This window comes from Corapipo altera, unplaced genomic scaffold (assembly GCF_003945725.1).
Source record: "Corapipo altera isolate COAL_440 unplaced genomic scaffold, ASM394572v1 53, whole genome shotgun sequence".
NCBI classification, from domain to species: domain Eukaryota; kingdom Metazoa; phylum Chordata; class Aves; order Passeriformes; family Pipridae; genus Corapipo; species Corapipo altera.
This window is the reverse complement of record NW_020884900.1, coordinates 5,361,417-5,384,971: the sequence shown is the minus strand read 5'-3', so window position 1 is coordinate 5,384,971 and position 23,555 is coordinate 5,361,417. Positions and strand designations below refer to the sequence as shown.

At 37.3% G+C, this 23,555-nt stretch overlaps 1 protein-coding gene across 2 annotated transcripts in view; it reads right to left on the bottom strand.

Annotated features, from left to right (window-relative positions):
* The window catches only part of RASGEF1A (RasGEF domain family member 1A), a 159,567-nt gene that overhangs the window by 50,512 nt on the left and 85,500 nt on the right, over positions 1 to 23,555 (bottom strand). Inside the window, exon 2 of one of the 2 annotated variants that reach the window (XM_027649500.1) lies at positions 3,010 to 3,124. The exons of the other annotated variant lie outside the window; for it this stretch is intronic. Coding sequence (XP_027505301.1) covers positions 3,010 to 3,051 — 42 coding nt within the window. The 5' untranslated portion in view covers positions 3,052 to 3,124. The remainder of the gene's footprint in view (positions 1 to 3,009; positions 3,125 to 23,555) is intronic. 2 annotated transcript variants of the gene reach the window in all.

The window sequence follows — 23,555 nt, the reverse complement described above, 5'->3', positions numbered from 1 at the left end:
CTATCAGTGTTGGTTGAGAAGCTCTCAAATCGTATTCTGTTTCTTTGGGCAGCTAACCTTTAAAGTATCATGTGAAAACTTGCCAATTTCTTCTCTACAAGTATAATATTTTAATATGAAAAATTATATTGCTTGTCCTTTAATTTAAGAGCAAGTTGTTTCTGAACCTCATTATTATGATTCTGAATAATTATGTGAACCAATTACTGAAATTTTATATATGAGGATTTCCATAAATTGCCTTGATATATAAATAGTGGAGCAAAGCTGCCTTATACTTTTTACTAATCCTGCAATTACATTCTGTAGAGCCGTTTTACTTTCCCTAATATGAAACTAAACCCTCCTCTCACCTACTCCTTTACATAACAAATGCACTAAGAATTATGGACATGACAGCTAAATCCAGCTTCTAAATCCCAGGCATAGTAGCTGTGTTCTGTTGCTTCTCACTGTTTCTTTCTAATAAGCTGTATGCAGTGCAATATCTTATTAGTTAATTTGAAAATCGTTTCTCAAGGGATTGCACGACTTATGTGCATCAGGTCCCTACCAATCCACTTAAAGCTTAAATTTGCCAGATGGATAAACTTAGTGCAGGACTGGATCTTATTTGTTACAGCAAAAACCTTTATTTCCCTGTAAAGTACCAGGATAGCATTTTTGAAGTAGTAGAAGTTTTATAATTGTTTTTATTTGTAATATATCAAAATCTATTGTTTTGATCTAACAGAAAATATTTTTTATTCCATTGCATAAACTAACAGTAGGTGTATGTTTGCTGGAATTCAAATGCCCTGTTAGTCTTGAAATGTCAGTGTTGTTCCTTAACTTGGAGAGAAAAAAAAGGGACTGAGAATGAAACCTTTGAGGCAAAATACCTATTCTTGATGCAAATATCTGAAATTTGGTTATTGATGTTCTGGAGAGCATCATCTGAGTTTGGGATGGGTTGAACTTCAAAAGACAAATTTGAAAATCGCTACGAAGAGAACTTTGATTCTGTGTTTATGACTTCTCAGTGCACTGCACCACTTTAAACGTGCCTTCAGAATATTGAAACCATCTCAGTGAATATTCATTCAAATAGATGGTTCTGTCTTTTCTGTTATTCCACTTAAGAGCAAAGAAGAGTTTGTGCACCACAGTAACATGAAATATCAACCTCTCTTTACATTTCTCCAAACCATTGTACAAAGCCACCACCACATAATCTTCCTTATGGACGTTATCAATTCATTACATGTGATCTAAGTATGACATAATACACACAGTAACAAATGACTTTATAAACTGCATCACGATTTTAAATGCAACATAGTTACATAAATTACTCTGACTGTTGTGCATGGCTCTGTGTCTGCTGGTGTCTGAACTCTGCCACCTCTGCAGTAATACCCAGCACAGAGACGCTCTCACTGTTTGCCTCGAGGCAGATGTGCCTCCTAAATCACCAGCAGCCCGTGGGACAGATAGTACCGAGCACTGTGCAAAACTTACCGGGCTCTCGAGGACCATCCCTGCTCACAGCGGGGACACTCCGGAGTCTGTCCCTGCTCTGCGCTGCCACAGCAGCCAAGAGCTGCTTCCCCGCTCCTCTGCCTCTGTGCAGGCAAAGGGTGCTGGGGAATGTGGTCAGCCCCCTGCTTTCCGTGACACTTATACCCCAGAAAAAACGAAAGTACTACGGAAGGTGGGGCACGAGGGGAAATTCTGACTCTCAGCCTTTCATTACGTGTGTGTCATGTGCTGGGCTGCCGGATACTGACGGGGGAACTTCCACTCCTGCCATCCTTCAGCTAGCGTGAAACCAAGGCTCTTTTCTGTACATGTCGGGTTAGAGGAATTGAAATGCTGGTTAAGACAGGTGTATGGATGTTGTGAAGGGAAGGAAATAGGTTTTGGGCATGCGTTTCTAACTGGCTTCTTTCTTATATCATTGCTGCTAAAATTTCTCAAAAAATTCTGGGTTTGGTTTAGTATTGTTTTAGAGCAGCATCTTTCAGATGTCTTAACATGTTGTTTTCCCTAGGTTTTGGTTGGGTTTTTTGTTTGTTTTTTTGTGGGTTTTTTTTTGTTTGTTTGGATTGGGTTTTTTTCTTTTTCTTAAATATAAAATTCCTACAAAGCTACCTAGAAACCATTCACATTGTATTCCATGGCAATCTGACAGTTAGGAACTAACAGTCTGAAACTAAACTTGTTGACTGTTTTGGTTTTTTTTTTAATTGATTTTCATTTGACCATTCTTTGCACTTTATTTTTGCATAGTAATGTCCACTGTATACCAGACATTCTTCAGAAGCTCTCTTAAATCATACAGAATTCTAGTTGTATTCTGTTTGGAGACCTGAATCAGTTTCCCAAATGCTATTATGTCCTTGATAAGTAAAATAATATGAAATGAGACATTCTCTCTATTCCATGTACGTCTACAGTTTAAAATCTTCCAAGCAGAGAAAGGGCAGGTAAGAAGATAGAGAGACATGATTATATGCTAGTAAAATATTTTTGGAAGAGGTTAGTGGAATACAGTTAATTTAGGCTTGCATAGGACATTGTTTCTGTGATGAGCATTAGTAATGGATAGGAAGGATTTGATTTTAACAAATGATGTGTATGTTTAGATGAGATTTGAGAAGTGGATGACTGAGCAGCACAGAATGAGTCCCATAATCAGAGATTTGTCTGAAGTTATGGAAGGAAAGGATGAGGAGAAGGGGAGTAAGTGTGTTTTGAAAGTAAATATCAACAATATTGAATTTTTAAATGAACTCTTACTGCAGTGTCTTTGCCTGCATTTCCTAGGGCACAATTTGGCTTCAAATAGTTCCAAGATTGTTTCTTTTGCACTCTAATATCTGAACTAATTTTTATTCAAGTCTAAGGCCGCCCAGTGTAATTTCTGAACAATATAAATCTCTAACTATAAATTATCCTACACCGGTACTTTCAAATAAAAAATTGAAACTTTTGTGTAAGACTCATATAAAGAAAAATAATACTTACTTTGCATTTCTTTACAGCAGCATTGCACAGTGGTTCTGCCATCCAGCCTTTCCCAGTGGGTGGACTTCCAGCTATTTCACTCTATGATTTTTGTCATGTGTCTTGCCTCCTTCCCCTTAAAATGAGGGGTGCAATGGATTACTATTCAGAGCACACTGCTATTTTGCACTGAAAATGCATTGTAGTATCAGAATAAAATTTGACATACATAGTTTTAGAGAGGGGAGGATCATAAGAAAGAAATAGCACAAAATATGGTATACAAAAAAGGGAAAAAGGAAGAATTTAAATACTAGGTGCCAAGAGAAAAGCAATAGGGAAGGATTTGGAGAGGTTAATCTCCCCAACTCCAATCCACAGTGACAGCAGTTTTATAATAGTCATTAAGAAGTAATATATAGTAAAATATCAATACTTACATTCCTAAATCAACTAGTCATTACACTGTTTAATAAAAGCTTTGGAATTTAGAATTTTATTCCTTAGTGCAGTTATGCTCAGAGAAGAATAAGAAATCTTTTTTTTCTTCTTCTGGAGAAGTACTATTACAGCATAAAGCAAAGTGACGGCACAATCATATCTCCTCAGGATGATGGATAAATCCTTAAATATGTATGTTTAAATGTGACATAAAAGTAAAGAATATAGAGAAACCGGCAGCCATTCTGTTGACACCTAAGATAAAATGGATTGAAGGGAATCCAGGTTTAAGATGTTTGAAGACACATTGTTGTTATTGTAGACACAGAGATTATTCACCACAGATCAACTTGAAAGCAATCATGTAGGTTTTTAGTAGGACTTGGACTTTTTTTTTTTACCTGCAGGAAATCCACTGTTTCTGAATTACTAAGCTGAACTTTATGTTGTAATTACTGCAGATTTGGGTGCAGGTGTTTGTAGTTTCAAGGCTCTTTTTTTTTTTTTTTTCCCCCCCCCGAAAAAAGAAATAAGAGCTGTGAGCATGCTGGCTGGCACCAGCCACGTGGGTCTGGTACAGCTGAAGCTCTTTGGCGTCAGTTGTGGCACTAACCTAAGCTGCTGTTCTCTGAGCAGGTATTTCTTTGGCACCGAGATCTCTACCTTTTTCAAATTTGAATTACTCAGTGGAATGAAATATAAGAGGAACTGGACAGACAAATGGAAATAAGCACACACAACTCATTTTCCTTGAAAGTCAGACAAAAAGCAATACTTATTTGCACAAAAACATAGTACATGACTAAATGTATAAGTATTTTATACTACCTTACACCAAGTAATGTCTGTTATGAGACCGATAATGGCTTTATGGCCATAAAGCAATAAAGAATTAAGGACTAAATCTTGGTATACTTATAACTTCAAGTATGAATTTTCCAAAGTGATTCAGTGTCATCAGTAAATTGTGTTTTCAGTTAATACTTGATCAAACTTTAAAAAGTTTAAAACACCTTTTAAATGACTTCTAGGGTTCCTGTGTTCTCAATTAATCTGTGGGTTATTTCTTTTCAGTGTAACTGTTTTCAAAGCAAGTTCTTATTTCTTTGATTTTCATCATACAAACAGAAGGAAGTATAGGAAGCAAGCAAGAAATACAAAAAGTGCATTTTTGAGTTGAATGTAAATTGTTCAGTTGCTTTCATAGGATAGGTTTTTCCATGTTAATAATGTCAATGAAGAAATGCTGCTTCCCTTCATGCTAAAAGCTGCAAATTTTTCCTGGAACTGAAGTGAAAACGTTGGGTTTTTTCCTAGTTTTTTTGGTTTGTTTGTGGTTCTTTTTAAACAGTAAATGTGTTCCTGATTCAGGAGAGCTTCTCCAATAGCTTTGAGGATGAACATGACTTCTGTGTGAATATTCAAAGACCTTCTGGCAGGTCTTCTAAGCTCTGCTACAGATGCCATCAGAACCTAAAGCACAAGGAGCATACAATTGTATTTGGATTTTTCTGTTAGTAAATGTGGTTACCAGGAGGCCAGCTATGTTTGTGCAGCTTCCATGTAAAGCCTGCTTTTTTCAGTAGAGCCTAAAGCCGTCTAAATACTGAAGTTATTCCAAGACAAAGTTTGTCTTGACCTTCAGCATTAGCAAGATGTGATCTTTTTTAGTTATGTGTTAGACATATGTAAGGATGCAATCAACACTTACTCTGTCTTTCCTTATTCTGCTTCTTGCATATATCACTCTTGAAAAGACTGAATGGGTTTAACTTTGGTGGAAGGTGAATGTGCCCCTACAGGGTTAAACCAGGCTGTGACATCAAAAAGCTGTAGGCAGGCAACTTCCCTTTTTTGTAAAGAGAGCAGCTTCCTGCTAGCACTGATACTGCAATATACCATGGTGTCTGTAAAGTGGAACCCCCCACCCCTCTTAGAATGTTATGTAGTGGAACCTACAGCAAGTGTAAAAACATAATGGTATGTTTATTTTTGGAGAAGTGGGAAACTACTGTGGGAGTAAAAAGTTCTCATGGGGTTTTTTTCACCATTCACCCAGAAACAGATACTTGTATACAATGGTTTGGAGGAAAAGGGAAAAAAGCTAATAAAATCCCAAAGAAATCATAGAATTTTGGAGGATATTTTTGCAAAACTTGGTATTAGAGCATATAGCACAAATGTATCTTCAGCAGTATTTTTCTTGTAGAGATACTGTGAAAATACTAAAATGATGCCACAAATATATTTTTTTCAATGTATAAGAGCTGTTTATTGGTGAACAAAAATGGTTGTGTTTTTTCCTTATATAAAGGACTCATTTATGCTGCAGACCTAAAATTAGAAGCACTATACTTCCCTAGAAAGCTGTAAGACTGCAATTGAACAAAAGATGTCTTATGTGATTAGATTGTAATTAAAACTTCTAATTGTGAACACAGTCTTCTTTTGTCATTGGAAGTCACTGACTTTGGAAGGAGTCGCTTTTTTCCCCCTCCATTTTTGATGTATAAAGACCAGCTCCAAGGGTTTGGCAACGGACTCTGTTTTTGAATGTTACTGCACTTTAGTTTTGATGTGCATTATCTCTGAGCTATGGCAAGGCTGATGCAACATATGAATATGGATTTAATTTCATTTTTTCTGTATCTGCATAGTGGCTATATTTTGACTTGCACTTCATTATAATGCTAAAAGTTACCTTGGTGTCTCCTTTTGCTTGGCACTTGTTATTATTATTCATCAGTGCCATAGAGTCTACTGTTAGAAAAATGGATATACTGAGAGTTTAACAGCTTATTGCCCGTTAGCTGAAGACTGTGAGGTATTAGATAGCAAAGGATGTATCATTTGCTGGATAGGAAGTTGACATGGTGTGGATTCTTGGAGTCCAGCAGGTTGACTGGCATCTGAGAGATGGGGTAGTCATGAAAAGTACTGCTGAGACCTTTTCAGTTGGCTGCATTTTGGGCTACTTTCTGTGTTTTAGTCTTGGGCCACAGATGAGTAACCTCAGTGGTATCAGCACTGTGGTGCTGATGGAAAAGTTAGACTTCTTAGGCTGGTTCACCTGCAGTGTTTCCAAAACACTGGAAACTTTGCTACAGGGACTCTTACAGGACACTCAGGTGGAGCCATGTGTAATGATTGCTTTGAACAGGGAGCTGTTACTGGATTCTAGTTGCTTTTTGCCAAAAAGGGAGCAGATGCTTGTCAAGAGAGAGAAGGTACCAATTGGCATGAGCTGACACAAGATGGGTAGTAATCTGGCCTGGGAAAGGTGGTTATTAATTCATTATTATATATATACTATTACTCTAGGAATGGATTTGCAAGGATTGTAGGAACTAAGCATTTTTTCACACTGAAACTTTTATTTTGAATGTAAACTTGGAATAGTTAAAACAAAAGTGAAAAAGAATAATCATGATTTTTCAATACGTGGGAATTTTTACATTTTGTATTTAAAATCGTCTGGCAAGTAGTGAAGATTTTGAGGAAATAGTTCTTTGGTGAATAAAACTGTGTTCCCTTCCAGTTTTATTTAAAGTAAAGAGGAAGCACTCTAAAAAAGGACCCAGAATATAATTGCATGATGTCTGATTTGTGGTTTCTGAAAACTGTCTTTGCCCAATACAACTTGTTGTTTAAGAGAGTGTTGGTGAGAAAGGGAAACTTCATGCTCAAAACCAGCTTCCCTATCTGGGAAAAAAAATAATACTTTTTTTTCCCCTGATAATGACAATAGGATGGAAGCCAGATTTGATCATGTTTGTCAGTTAAACTTTGAGAATACAACAAATGTGGAAATGTATCAGGAAAACATATAGATTATGAATGATGCTATCTTAATTTTTTCCATTAAAATCGAGATAGATTTTCCTTTGGCTATCTCTGGTACAATGACCCGAGGTTAATGGCTAGCAAAGGAAGTGAAAATTCGTAATTCCTTACAAGTCTCTCAGAGCACATCTTCTCTGTGCTGTGCAGAGTCAGGCAGATACCCCTGTCTGTGCTGCTCTGAGTCGTGCCTGTGTGCGGTGCCCATCACTGCTGCCAGCAGCACTCGTTTACACACGCAAGTAGTACAGCAGCATGAACCCAATATTGTGCCAAGGCTTTACACCAGAGAGTGGGCTTTGGGTTGTAGAGCTAATTACAACCCTTAAAAATGGACAAAACATACTGGGCAACACTCGCTTCAATGGTTATTTTATATGCATGTAAGAAGATTGAGTGATCCTACTTTTTTTGATGGTGCCTTGGAAAGTGCCCCTGGGATGTTTTATTTTAACCTCAGGCTTTATCTATAGCTCTTGTTTAATGCAAAAAGCTGCTCTTAGACTTCAAACACTTGTTCTTCCCTGTGACACCGGTGTGATTATGTACTCAATTTTTAAAATGCATGGAGACACACAGACAAAATAAAATGTTTTCTTCTACAGTGGTTTCACTGTGACTTTCTCTTTTGCTGTTAAGCAGACACTGTGGATTAAGTGATTTCCATAGCTTTTTCTGCAATTTGTTGGTGATATTCTTGTCATACTGATGTAGATGGTATTAAATTACTTTACTACATTAGTACTTCTTAATATTTAATATTCCTCAGAAGTACTACATGTAAAATAAAGGTGTGGACCTTAGGCCACAACCTGCATGATCCAATCTCTGCCAGGACCCATCAGGGATGAGCCAATCATGGAGACCTTTCAGGGTGGCAATAAATAAATGTTTTGGCCACCTGAGGAGGGAATAGCTGTGTGTTATTGATGGCAGAGTTTGCCTGTGTTGGCAGTGCTGCAAAGACTGCAATCCACAAGTGTATCAGATCATAGCAGAATGTTGGTCCTTTACAAAGAACTGCAATGTTTTGCTACCCATAATAATTATAGAACATACAGTGTGGCATGTGTGCACACTCATAGTTAACTGTATGCTGGTAACTATAAATCTGCTTAAATGTAATCTTAGGAGTGTCTGAAGGCACAAGTTTGGACCAAGTCCATTTTCTGGTTCTGCTGTAGGTTCTTTCATGTGCTGTATGTTAGCTCCCTTGTCGCTGTTTTGATACTCACATGGCTATATTGGCTTTGACTTGGGGAAGTGGAGGATGGAATATATATTTTTCTCTTTCTTAATTCAAGTTTCATCACCATCCATGACCTAATGAGCAGTTTTATTTCAGTACTGAAAACTGGAAAACTACAACTAATTGGCAAAGCTCTGCTATGCCTTACTGTTTCATTGTGTAGAACTCTTGGTGATGCTGAATAAGGAGCTTAAATTACTTGCAATAACTCTGCAGCTTTTTTTCTTGGTTGAAACCCATTTCTACTTGCAACTCAGAAGGGGAACTTCTGGCTGTAGAATTGCTGTACATTTTCAGGAAATAGGCTATTTACTGGGGTTTTCCTTGGTTAATCAGGGCTCAACTTCGCATGGGCTCAAGGTTTGCAAGTTTTGAGCCAGATTTTCAGTGGCCCATCTCCATTCCTGGACCTTATATCCACTTTTAATCCTCTTTTTTAGCACAAATATGTGTGCTCACATCACATGGGAACATTGAATTCCTCTAAAAACAAGTGTCATTGCTGGTGAATCACTCGATACTTGCATTAATGATAAATCATTACTTGTCTCTTACTTAAAAATTCTCTGGTTGAAAAGTTGCATAAAATGTAGGGGAGTTTGGTAGTTCTGTCATATTTTGGGGACCGTGTTTTACTTTATTTATATTCACTATTCTATAGCTTGACTGTTCAGTGAAAGTTCAGTCTATGAGTTGATGTTTTCAGATATTATCTGTTGCTGCAGTCTTGTGTTTTCTGATGTCCCCCAGCGTCCCAGAATAGAATGAGGATCCTCTGAAGACCATGAGGCTTCAGGCGGTCACCTCATGTGACCAAAGCAGAAGCTGTGGAAAAAGCAACTATCCCTAATTCTGAAAGGAACTCAAATGAAAAAAATCCAACTTGGAAAGCACCGAACAATTTCCCACACAAATCTTCACCATTTTTCTTGTTTACACACAGCTTCAAACTCTTTGATCTCAATGGTTTGTATAGTCACAATATGAAAATTGTTATGAAAGGTGTTTGAAAGTGATAATGTGGAGGAAGGGTGAGCAGGTTTGAGAAGCAGGCTCTATTCCAAGAAAAAAGGCAATATCAAAGAGGGTGCCAGAATACTTCTGGAAAGAAGGGTGCTGTCGTTGCAGCCAGGATGCGTTTCATTGGATTGCATGAAAAGGAAGTGAAGAAAAACTCAGATTTTGCACATGTTATATAGCCATGAAAAGCTGGACATACATTAAGAATTTGAAATTCTCTGCTGATAAAATATTACTGTTATAGTAATGCAGTCTTACAAAATAAGTGTGGGCACTTCAGGATCTGGGCTGAGGGCCAGCAGACAGTGAACTCTGCTTCTAGCACGAATCGCAATGTTGTTGTTTTTCTCAGTGACATGTTGTTTTCCTGGTAGATGCAAAAGGCCACTCTATGGAAGACTGACTTGAAAGAATAAATAAAGCTTGCTGTGACAAATGAGACTGGGGGGAAAAAAATCCACAACTTGGTTGCTGTTTCATAACACTCTAGAGAAAATGCACCAGAAAAGCCTCAGCCAGAGGATTCTTACCTTATGTCTGTGTGCTATGTACAGGAGAAAGAGCACAATTCTCATGTATCAGGATAAGGTGATAGAAAATGCAAGGCACTTGCCTTCAAATTAGTAAGGGGTAATTTTGTTGGTCATATCCTTCCTTTACTGAGAGTTTCCTTGAGCACGTTTTTACATGTGTATACTTTGGCATTTCTTTGTCACGTAATTCTGGTAGAAGCATCCCCTGCCTCTTGTAGTGTATGTTTCTGGATGAAATTTTCTTTGCTAAAGTTCAAGCTGCATCTCCTTCTTTGGATTGTTTTGGTATCCCCCACTGTGTTGTGGTACTTTTATCAATTTACCTATTTGTTTCAAACAGTGAGTGTTAGGCTCTGCTTTAGTGCCTTGGAAGCAAAATATCACGGAGAGTGAAAAACGAGAGAGAATCAGAAATTCCACGTGCCACCATATTATACCCCTTGTTAGACTGGATAAAAGGATGGGAAAAGCATTGGAAATCAATGCTGTGCTGAGCACAGCCTGCAGTTTATGAGAACTGTGTCACATAGTGTGGCATCACTGATAATGTGTTGCTGATACAGGGTATTGAGAAGTTACTGATTCCTACTCATCCTTCTGTTTGAATCAACACCTTGCCTTTATATTAGTTTAATGAAAAGGGTTTTTTTCCAAGTGTTTAAAAACATAATGGATACTGTCACAGGCTACTATAAACAGCTTAGGGATTTTACTGACAAATTGTAAAAAAATAATTTAGAAAAGTTATCTACAAAAAACTCCAAACCAAAACCAACCGTTGCCTTTCCTTCAAACAACCCTGCATTTCTTTACCCATTCGTTTCTCATAATCAGTGGGTGACAGGCTATCATATGTTTTGATGCTGAGACTTTCTCACAACAAAAATGTTTTTATTCCAGTTTACAGTCTGAAAAACTGTCAGTGTATATTTCTGTTTTTTAGAAAAACTTCTCATTAGTACTACCCACTTGCTGTGATGAGAAAAACATGACCAAGAAAGACACCTTTGATAATTACAGAAATGAGACAGTCATCACTGCAAAGAGACACAGGAGGAAAAAAAAAAAAAGAAAATCACTAGTGTGTGCTGAAAATTATTAAGACCTGTACTTGCAAGTTTCTCCTGTTTTAGCAATTACTTCATGCATCAGTCACCAGAACCTGCTAGCATTTCTTAGCATCTAGGTTTTCCCAGCGTGCAAGGTAATATCTTCTTGGAGATTTTTTTTTTGTTTGGTTGGTTTTTTCTTGTTTTGTGTTTGTATTTTTTGTTGTTTTGTTTTTGGCTTTTGGGGACTTTTGTTTTGGTTTTATGGTTTGTTTGTTTGGTTTGGTTTTTTAAAAAAATTTTTCATTTCTTTTTTTTTTTTTTCTTCTTTTATCTTGTTTTCTTTTTTCCTACCACTGATGTCGTGGGAAGTACAAGTCAGGCATTATGAGCATTTGGGCACCCAGGAGTGGATTTCTGAACCATACCAATACAAGGAAAAGCCTGCCTGGGGCCAGACCAGGTGCTGCTGTTCTCCCTGCAGCCCTGTGTGCCACCTCCATGCACATATGCCCTTCCTGCCCTTCCATCCTTCAGTTTTATACTTGACCTCAGTCTGACAGTGACATAGTGAAGTTCAGAGGTGAACAGTCACCTTGGTAGGTGTCCCTTGCTTAGCAGAGCATAATATGTGCTCTTTGTCATCTAAGCTTCAAGAGGAAGACATGTGTAAGTGTGACATGGGTAAGTACATTCTGAACTGGTCAGCAATAAAGGTGAGAAATGCAATTTCTTTCTCCCTTGATTGTTATAGGCATTTATTTTCATAAATTTGAAATGTTGGTTTATACTTTGTATTTTAGCATGAGATTTATGACAGAGGTAAGTGTGTTCTTTACCTTTACAGAATCCAGAATATTCCAAGTTGGAATTGAGTTTGAATTGATCACACCGTTTCAAAAACCAGCATTAGCAGAAACCAGTATTTAGCAGAAATTAAACCTGATCAGCTAATTTTGGTGGTCACAATGAGCTGGTCACCAAAAACACATCACCCAACTGATTTATTAATGCATGAGCTGATGCACCAGGTATGTAATGTAGTTCTGGCCACTGCTGTAGTCCCTGGAACGTGTCAGGGCCTAAAACATTTCTAAATGCCAACTTTCATAGCAATAAATTTCAAAGTCATCATTAATCACATTTTATTTTAACTTTCAGGTCCAAGATTGTGACAATATATGAGATTTTCAGCTGAATTAATTGTTAATTCCATTAAAATCATTATATCAGCTGAAAACAAGGCTCAGTGCCATACAGGCTGGTATAGGTAAATAAATAACATCAGACCCATGTCCCGTGCTCTCACCAGCCACAAACCTGCAGGCTGATTCTCACTCAGGCACTAGGAATATGTCTCTATGGAAGGCAATTTGCTCTTTGTCAATAGTCTGGTTTGGTACTCCCTGGAAGGTCCAGTCTGAGAGCACCTGAAGGATTCTCATCTACTGTAGTGCCCACAGAGTGACAGATCATGTAGGCCAAGCAGCATCTTGTTCTAAAGTTTTTGCTTTGCAGGTTGCAGGTGGCAGCTGCCACATACCCAGCTGGCTAAGGGACAGTTTGTCCTGCCCACACAGATTTAGGCTACTCTTATTCCACCCTTCTGTCATATCCTCAGGGACTTTATCAATCCTTTTATTTGTATACATTCACCTTTTTTCTTATGTACCAAAACAAGGCTTTGTGTAAATGTTTTGTTCCTTAAATCTGTGCTTACCGTTATTGAGGCATCTTTTGTCTAAGGACTCTAAAGCATGCTACAAAACAGCAGCAAATTCATCTTCACTGGGGAAGCTTGACTTTATCTGATTACCTTTGAGCAGCTAAGATTTGTTGACTATGGGATGTTGAATGAGTTACTTAAAATAAGGTCCCTAAAAATAGTACTTTCCCTTCATGGATAAGGAAAGATTCAGAAAACATAAGGAGTACCACTAACTTTATTTTTCAAAGAAAGCAATGGATTCTCTGTTCAGTGTTGTTTTTTTGTTTTTGTTTTTTTTTTTTCCTGATGCTGTTCTGACTTAATGGCAAAGCTAGGCAAAAAATCCAGCTCTTATGGCATCCAATCCTGACCCACTCAGCTCATCTATTGGTAAAAACCTACAAAGGAACCCACAGCAATACTGTTCTTCTTTGTTTAACCCTTCATCTCTCCTTTGTAGGTACCTGGGGGAGAACTTTTTCAGGCAGATTTACAGTAGAGATAATGTATGGTTGGTACAAGCAAAATCAATTCAAGCACCTCTTAGGTTTCACTGAGCTGAAAAGGGAATTCATTTAAAACAGTATTGTAAAGCTTATTCATAATTAATCATAGCTGTATGAAAGTGAGTTTCAGTTTCTTATAGATAGTTAACACAGACACATGATCACCTGTGGAAAACCTTATTTAGTCAGCATTTGATGAGCTTAATGCAGTTCCGTCTACTGAGGTCAATGTCAGTGTCAAAATATTTTTAAATGTTTTTTTTTCTCAGTCTTATTAAGTCCTTCCTTATTATTACATGATACTAAATGCATCTTGGCTGATTTGGAAGAAAGGTATTATTATCTATTTTATTTTTTCTGCAGCTGAAAAAGGAATTCTTTACCAATGTTAAATTATTTCCTAATTTTCTTTAATTTCTTTGATTACTGTAGCATGTAGGGACATTAGGAGTGATTGCTCTCTTAAGTTCTATGATTCTGTATACTTCTTTGGAGAAGAACATTTTACTGAGTTTAATTTTGGATAAGGTACAGGTTAAGCAGGTTTTTAATTTTTTTACTTTTGAATATATAAATTATGTCATTCAGTTGTTATCTTTTACAAGACTGTTATGTAAACCTTTCTGCTTTTACATGTATTTTATACAATGAAGACTTTCATTGCTGGACTTTGGTTTGTCTTGTGTGAAATATTTCACGAAAAGCATCATAGAAATGAGCCCTGGAAGTGACCTCAGATACCACTTAAAATCCACCCAACATAAGGCACAGTATTCATTGCACATGGCTTTGAAATGGCTCCTGAAAAGTTTTAATAGAAGACTTGTTTGTGTGTGTTGTAAACAAACCAATTGTAACCTTTCCTTGTAGGATATTTTCTGGTATTTTTATAGTTTAGAGCTCAAATTTGGGCACTGTGTTCCAAATGGAGAGGCTTCAGCATTAATAAGAGTGGATTAGTTACTAATACTGCTTGCAAATAGCATTTCTCTCATCTCTTAAAATCATGTTTTAGCAATCACACCGAGTTGCATTGTTGGCTTGTACTGGGATCTGCTGCACCTCCTGCTTGCAGAGTTCCTCTCTTTGTGTGAGTGTATTTGCTAGCAGTCCTCTGGGCTCATCATGCATGTGTCTAACTTGAACTTTGTCCTATTATTTTTAAATTCTAATTTACCAGGAACCCTTTGAATTTAAATACTGTCTTCCCAAGACCATCTCCTCCCACTTTAGTAATGTTTCTAAATTTCTCGTGTGTAATTTGTGTAATTTTTGATGATGTTACAATACTGAATAGACTGGGCAGAATATGGTGTAGACCTCATACAAGCCCACTGGAGACAGCTTGCTAACATAGGAGCAAGTCACTGATAACTATGGCTCCATTATGATTTTCCACATGACTGTGGATTCTGCTTATTCTGATTCCCTGTGAAGGAAGCTTTCTTAGGTTCTCTTTTAGAATGTCATTGGTGGCAAACCGAATAGCTTGAGGATAGTTCAGATATGTCACTCCTGCTGCTATATCCTAGTTGCTAGGCCAGTTATCCTGTCCAAGTAGGAAGTTAGACTGATTTGATGTGAACTGTTCTTGACAAGTTCGTGTTGGCTATTTCTCATCACTTTACTGTGTTCTAAGAGCTTAGAAATGACTTGTTTTTCTTGCTGGGTCTTCCAAAGTGTTGCATTTAGCATTCCCTGTGTGTCAGACAGTGAGTCTCTCCTGCTGCCATCAACTAAAATGCTCTGTTTATCTTTCTCCAGTAACCTAACATCTCCCCCTCTATGCTCTTTGCTGGTTACAAAACAGTGTTACAGCTGCATAGGCACAAATGGAATATTGGAAAACTTCTCATCTGAATACTGCAGCTATTAGAGGATTAATTAGCTGAACAAACATCAGATGTTTACAGCTAACTGAATTTCAGATTTACATCATGGACAATACTATTATGCTAAATTTTGTGTGATTTTTGCACAAAAATTCCAACAACAACAAATCCTGGGTACAATACAGTTAGTTTCCAGGACAGCTTCTGCTGGTTTTGTACCAACATACTAACTGCCATGCTAAGTTGCCTTGTTCCAAATATATACTTCAGCCTGTTCAACAACTCCTGAAAGAAGCATGTCTGCAATTCACCTGAACAGCCATTGCTCAAATAAGTCCAAGTATCTGACAGAGATGGCTAACAAAAAAAAATGGTGATGATGTAATTGCATTTCTCAGACCTAAAGATCCACAGAAAGTAGAGCAAAACAGGGCTGCAATTCAGAATGTCAGAATCCAGGGTTTTAGTCCTTTTCCATATTTGCATCATCTGTGCAAAGCCCACATTTCTGTGTTCCATGTCCTTTCTCAAGTCCTTATTTATAAAGACTGCATGTAACCATTTAAGATGTGGTGTTGTTTTGTTCCAGTTGAAGAGATTGTTCCCAAACTTAGCAATAAACATACTTGCAAGTAGTTACAGAAATGTGCTTCCAGGAAGTCTGCTGCATTTCTTGTGACCATTATTACAAATTCAACTGACAGCATTTAAAAGAGCAAAATCCTTTGAGTCTTTTTGTACCTGTCCATGGTATCCTGTTTCATGAACTGGTAGATCCTTTTGTTTCTTCTTGTAATGATCACCTGCACTCTTTAACCCTCAAAAATACCAGTGTTCATTTATTTTAGGACTACAGATTATGATAAATGACCCTCTGACTCCATTAGTTCTAGTAAAAATATTAAGACATTCTCTGGAAGAAAACTGCTTGGGTTACATTCATAGAAAGAAATAATTTTTGTCGTTTAATGTTAACTCTATTTTAGAATTGATTTTTTGGACGGTTGCTATCAGCTTTCTCCCTAGCACCCTACAAGCCTGCTGTGAAAAAGCTTGTCCCAAAGAAAGACAAGTATATTTTAGCATTTAGAACTTGTACTTTTAAGAATTCTCTGTCAGCCAAGGAGACAAGGTCTCTTGTTTCCAGAGCTGCATATAACAAAGCATAACAATGAAGCATCTCATTCAGACATAGTAGGGAGTTATTCTGAGCTTTTTTCTCTTGGGTTTGGATTTGGATTTCCTGGATTTGATCTCCTTTTGAAGTTGGTAGAGGGATTTCTGTTGATATCAGGGGAAAATAAATCAGATATCTCGTGAGATGTTGAGGGCTAAAGATCCTCTAAATGCTATTACCTGGTGTAAATGGGGCTGCTAGTGTGCTCTAATCACAGACAATCTGTGTTCTGTTGATGAGCATTTACCTATGTGAGGATAATATCAGAACCATTAATAACATGTGTGATGACTTGTATGCAGAGATTTTATAGCATTATTCCAGATTCTAGAGTGCAGAGAATCACAGTTAAGCTTTGGTCAATAATAATTGAAAATACTGCTGCAAACTATAAAGTGCTGTCATATACCCTCAGCTAATACTGTCTTGATTCCAGCTTTGCTATTTACCCAGGTGTTGACCAGGCCATAGAATAGGGCCAATGCATTGTGTGTGATGGTCTGGTGTTAGAGTTTAACTGCTTTGCTAAAATTCTATGGACATTGATTTTTGTGTGTGCGTGCATATAGGTTATATATGCATTATTTAAAAAATTGCATAGTGATTGCTAGAATCTTATTTGGGTTAGTTGTGCATGAGTGGTTTTACATGTGAAATGCTGATGGTGATCACAATATAGGTGGAGAAAATTGTGAGATGCAATAGCTGCCAAAAAGAAGTTCTTATTCCCATAGTCGCTCAGAAATATAACTTGAGATGAACACAATAACAATTGTAGAAATATTTAGCAATAACCTAATCCTATAGGACTGCACACAGTTTGAGCACTGAAATAAACATCAGCTTTTTGTTGACTTGGTTTTCCCCAGTAGGTGTAAGGGAGGACAGACTACAGCCCTATCTCTCAGTCACAGCTGGTCTGTGGGAAGAAGTGCAGCAATGTTGCAGGCTAGGGAGTATAAAAATTCAAAGAGCAGGGAAAGATAAGTGCCTTTGAAACTGATGTGATTTGCCTTTTGAGGACTATCATACTCTGGTGCTGTTAGTGGTCTCTGCAAGATTTCTGTCACATAGATATGAGGTTGAATATATGAAATCTTTTTCTCTGCTACACGTAGCAACACAAAGGATCAACAAATTCTTCAAATGGTACAGAGTAAAAAATCTGCATCCAGAATTAGAGCTGGGGTTGTCAAGAACAGGGTTAATCATATTTGCAGTAAAGGAATGTATGCTCTCTTTTTTTATTATTCCTATCAGATATGTTAAACTCTTCTACCAAAAATGTGGGATTTGTTTCTGGAATGGTGGTTGTTTGTCATCAAGTGTTGTTTTTTCTCTAGTCTTCCAAAGCAAAACTGATACTCCATGCATTTAGCATATAGAGTACAAACTCAATCAGTTTGCTCTGTTAGTCTTTATATTTCAATAGTAAAGCTAAGAAACACGTGCTTCTGTCTTGCAACGTGTTAAGAAAAAGTGCTTTTTGGTGTAAGAGTATTTTGGTTTTTTAAAATATATTGCTACAATATATATTTAGATATTTTTCGGCAAATAAAAATGGTAGATATTACTAAAAGTGCATTGACTTGCTCTTGGTTGCTGACTCAGGAGATAAAATTTGTTGATTTGTTCTTACAGTTCATATTCTGGACAACACCAAAGGACAAACTTTCACTCCTTATTTGCCTTCGCACCTAAGAAGCCTCCAGTTAGAGCTGCTTCCAAAAGTAAGTTCAGTTTTTGCCTCTTTCCTCACTGTTGGTGTGGGCAGGGAAGAGGAAAATCCCAGAAGCAATTCCAGTCCTTGTTACCATCTATTCAGCATTTATTGCCATCACTAAATGTTGTGAGAAAACTATTTGCTTTTGATAATTTGATAAGTTTCCTACTGACTTTGCGTGTTGAAATGGCTTGGTGAAAAATGGGGTCAGTGGTGGGACTCGAAGTGAAAGGAAGCTCAAAATATATGGGCAAGAGTGAGAGGGTGCAGAAGCTGGACTGGAGGGAACACCAATCAGACAGGCTTGGTCTGCTGTGGAACTGCAGCTTCAGTGGCTGCCCAGGTGTTTTCCTCTCTGAAATTTGGTTTCCAAAAGGAACCATCACCTTTTAGTCCTTGTTGCTGTAATTCAGAGACTTCTACTTGTTTCTGGCCCAGGAGGTTCAATTAAGCAATACTGGAAAGCTGTACAAGGATTGTGAGGAAAAACCTGTCTGTAAGCTGCAAGAGATCTGCTCTGGTTTTCTTCCTGTTTTGCTCCTATTTACAAATTTTCAGAAAACTGGAAGCAATCTGTCCCAGTTTTATTTTGTTTCTAGATGAGATTTTTTTTGTCTTCAGCTAGCAAAGCATTCTACAAGTTTTCTTAATGATTATACTAAGAATTGAGCATCTCACATAAAAATGCATTTTGACAAAGTTAATACTGCAAGGCTTGCCAAAAAATTTGGCTTTCCATATAATTTACCAGTTCAATATGTGTCTGATAACCAAATATCTTCGGGGGTCTTTCCTCAGATTTTCTTTTTTTGGTCATCATCTGTCACTGCTTGTGATTAAAGTAGTATTGGAATTTAATGATGTCTCCCAATCTCTAACTTGCCTGAGCATTCAGTAGTGTCCCTGTACGCGTTCACCTAGATGTAACTTTTAGTGCAGTAAGACTGCAGTATGGAAATGTGGGTAATGAACATTGGTATTTCTAATTCTTTCCTAATGTTCCATTTAGTAGCTAGGTTCTCTACACTTATATAATTCACAGAGGTGTGGGTTTGCATCCTGTATTGGAAAGCCTATTTGTCATCTGACACATGTTTCTACCCAGCTTTTCTATCTGAGCAGACTGGATTGAAGAGTAATGGATTCAGTCATGTGTAGGTTGAAAGGTATCCCTAGAAGGAGAAGACCTTTGCTCATAGTCTTAGCAGAGAGGCCAAAGAGTAATTCTACATGGAGTAGGATACCCTTTCAAATTTTCAGATCAGCAGGAGGGCAGCGTGTGTAAGTGAAACTTGTCCTCAGGATGCCTGTGACATGTCCATCATTTAGATAAACAGGCTACTTTATTCACAGTATCCATCAGTCACTCGTACTCCATACATACTAAAATTCACCTTGAGGTATAAGAAAAGAGTTATTCTTATCAGTTGTAGAAAAGCCTGCAGATGCAAAAGAAAGAAAAGTGCAAGTACATCTTATATGTCATGGTTTTACTAAGAACCCCTTCTGATAATTTTATGTACTGCATTTAATGAAAATTTCTAGCTAATGCAGAGTAAACTTTACCAAAAATTCTTATGATAATTTTTGGTGTTCATTGCTCCACAGAGGCATTCCACAAGGTCATCTAAAGGGATTTTGTACAGGGCTGATAAGAACCTCATCTTTAAACAGTCCCTTACTGAAAACAGCATTATACTTAGCTTTTATTCATTATGAATTTCCCATAAACAACAGTATCGATGGTTTTAATATTAAGTTCTGTGAAGGGAGCCATAAAACTAGTTGCCCAGTGATAGCATGTGGATAATTTAACCCCTTTTCCTTCCAGAACTTCTAGTATGAGCACAATTGGAAGATAGTGCCAATTATTATAAATCATGTTTGCAATTTGAAGGAGCTGTGTTTTGCCAAGTTGTGTGAGTATGTACTGAAAACATAATGTGCTGGTTCAACCAAGCACTGCTCAGTGTATAATTTTAGCTTGGTGAATCATTATGTTGTGCTAAAAGCTTGCTACGAGCTTGTTGCTGTAAAGCATTAACACAGTGTCTGTAGGCCTCCATCTCCATTAAGTCAAATCCCATTAAAATTGCATCTCTAATGACATGTATTTTGCTGGGGACCCGTAAATGCCTTTTCCCTACCAAGCATTTCACTTCTACGTGCAGGGCATGCTGTGGTAAATAAAGGTTATGTGAATTAGTGCAATGTGGGAGATACTTAAAAATCTATAACTGAATCTTCCCTGTTACACCCAACACCAGTGCTTTGATTGGAACCTTACAGATTAATTCACTGAACTCGAAACCATGTGGCAGTGATAAAGCATAGCAAGTACCCTGCAAGTTGCACACACAGCAGTAACTGGAAATGAGAGATAGTGTGGAAGCCATAAATCTCAAAAGCATAAACAGCATTTAAACAGCTACATAAAGTTACTGTGTCTATATTTCAGGATTCTCTTGTTGTCTGTCATATAATTTGTTCTTTTTAGAAGAAAACCAAAATGGAAGGTTGTAAAATATGTGTGAAATCTAATACGTTTTTTTTTCAAGGAACTGTGTTAAAACTCATGAAAATAGTTGCTCACAGAAACTTTCTGCAGTGATCTGTTTAAAAATAACTGCTGCAGAGTAAAATATATTCAATAACATGTGCTAAAAGATACAGATGAGCAAACTACCAGTGATACATGCAATTCTTATAATTTTTAGTGTCAGAGTGTTTTAGAAAACTATTTCAGACACCCACAGAAGAGAGCACATTGGTGATGAGTTCCTGAAAGTTGCACAAGACTGCTCATAATGGGTACTCTCAGCTAAATGGGACCAGTAGCATTATTCCTGTCATATTTATTCCTCTCAGAGCAGATATGAGAGACAGTGGAAGCTAATTTACCAGTACCACCTAGGGGTCCTGCATAGGAAATGAGGGCATGCACCACATCCAGATTCACACTGCAGAGATTATAAAGTAGCAAAGGTGCAATCAGTTCATTTAGAAGCTGAAACAAACAACACGGATTAGTAGCCACGAATGAGTGCTCTGCTTCTCCAGTTGTCCAAACCCTTACAGATGTTAGGCCATCAAAGATCACTGAAATACTGTCCAGCATGTACTTTGTTGAGGCAACAAGGTCATGGCTTATAGGCCATATGAAAAAACAGATGTTGACCATAGTTGCTGCTTGGCTGTCTTATCACTGAAATACATTTAAATTATGTTTCAGAGGAAAATAAACCATCCCAAAACTACATTAAGGTCTCCATGATACAGCAAGTTTCATTAGGACTTGAGCCTCATTACTCTTCCTGTGAAGACTAATCTCAGTGGAAGCTGTGGTGTGGATCCTGTAATTTACTCTTAGAAATAAATTTTTTTCCACAGCTAATGATAGAGTAATATAAAGGAAGTCTTCTTTCCTCTCAAGAGATTAACTAATTCAGCACCCTACACTGAGGAAGATCAGATTTGCCTGCAAATTTTTCTGGTGCCTCTTTTTTTCTGAACTATTTACAGATATAGAGAAAAAATTGTACTAAGAAATTTGTTTACCATTATCATGTAACTAGGGTGTATTTTCTGTAAGGAGCCTCCTCCCATTCCTTACACCTCTTTCTCCCTTGTCTAGTGGTGGGTCTAGCTCTGTATTGTCCAAAGTTTGCACTCTTTGTCAGACCAAGACTGCATCAATACCTACCCTGTTCAAGAAGAACATGTCAGCATTATCACAACGTTAATATTTCTTGCTACAAGTAGAGTACTTTTCATTGCAGCCTCCTTTCCCCCCCCCTTCCTCACTTTTGATGTACATGTGACCATTCAGAATGATTAATGTTGTTAATTTTATGGAAAAGTTTTACTTATTGGAAGATAAGTTTTGGTGCTCTTTAAACAAAACCATCTATTTGCATTTCCCAAAATAAGTATTTTATTTTTCTTCTTCTCTCTCCTGGGCACTGTATGTGGTCTGTATCCTTTCCACTGTGAAGAACTCCCGTTTGAGGCCAGTATCCCCTTGGAATGCATTGACAGGAAAGGCACGATTGCCTCTCCTCTCTCACATATAGTATTCCTGTCATTACCTTCCAGGACTGCTTTTATTTTTTCTGCAGTGTTACATAATTGACTCAACTATGATTCATATCAGCACTCCGGTAGTTTTCAGCAGTGCTGCAGTGTAGGTTGGCAAGTTCTCCTCCTTCACAATTAAAAAAAAATATTCTCTCCTTTAATCCAGTGGATTTACTTTGTGCTCTCCATTACCCAATTATCTTTTGGAAAATTCGGGCATTAAAGATGCATCTAGTGGTATATATGTTAGTTTTCCATGAGAAATTACTTTTAAGTAGTAATTCTGAAGTGGTTAATTTTAAGCTGTGTTGTAAAATAAAAGCAACTCTCTTTGTTGCTGTTCAAATCAGAAATATATGTGAATATGAGGTCAACCAAGTTGCTGTGAAGAACCGTTTGTGGCTGAGAAATGACATTTTTCACATGGAAAGCACTTGCTTATAGACCAAGTATAGAAATGACAAAGTCTCACTGCTGTAAAGTATGTTAATGGTTGCAAAAACTCAAACTGAAAGGTTTGGAGTTCCATATCAAAAGTATCATCCTTATCATAGGATTAGGCAGAGGAGGCAAAGATTATGTTGACCTTGAAACCAAGTTCTGTTATAGTTTACAAAGTTGATCCATTTAAGCTCAGCCACATTTGTTTGACAAAGTACCTCATGTATCTCAGTTTCTGCCCAAGTATTTCTGACATTTTGCTTTCTTTAGGAAACTGTCTTATTAGTAGCAAAAGTACAAGCAGGTGTCTTTTTTTTCCCTTGCATTTCTTAATTTATAATGTACACAACTTCTACTTCACTAGAATTTCAGGGGGAAAAAAGGGGATAATAGGGTTTTAAAAACTTTTGGAGGTTTATAAACTGTTGCTAATGTCAGTAAATTCCATTAGCAACCACTTGATTAATTTTGCTGCTTAAATCACTATGAAAATTGCTGCTAATAATGTTTAATCTGGTTGCTTTCTTTCCCTTGAAATACCCAGTTGCCCAAATGCTATATGGCCTAGTGTATGAGCAAGTGACTTTTGTGTTACACTGTTTTGTTTTGTCCTCTTTAGTGTCTGTCTCCATTAGTAAACTATAATTTGTCTTGATTAGAGTGATAATATTTCCTGCCTAAGGGACAGAACCTCTTGAATTTTTGTACACCAGAGAAATCCTTATCCTTTCACAATTTCAGCTATGTAAACACATCTTCTCTGAGCTCCTAATATCTAAATATTTTTAAAGAAATTCTGTGATTGTAATAAACAAAGAAAGAAAGAGATGCAAAATGTTCTGCCCTCAAGACAACTAGAAGCAGGGTAGGACTGGACTGAGACCTCCAAAGGATTGTTCTGGTCTGAGGGACTCAGTTTCTGTCTTAATGATTTATTTTAAATGTTTATTTTTCCCCGTCTCATTATAGAT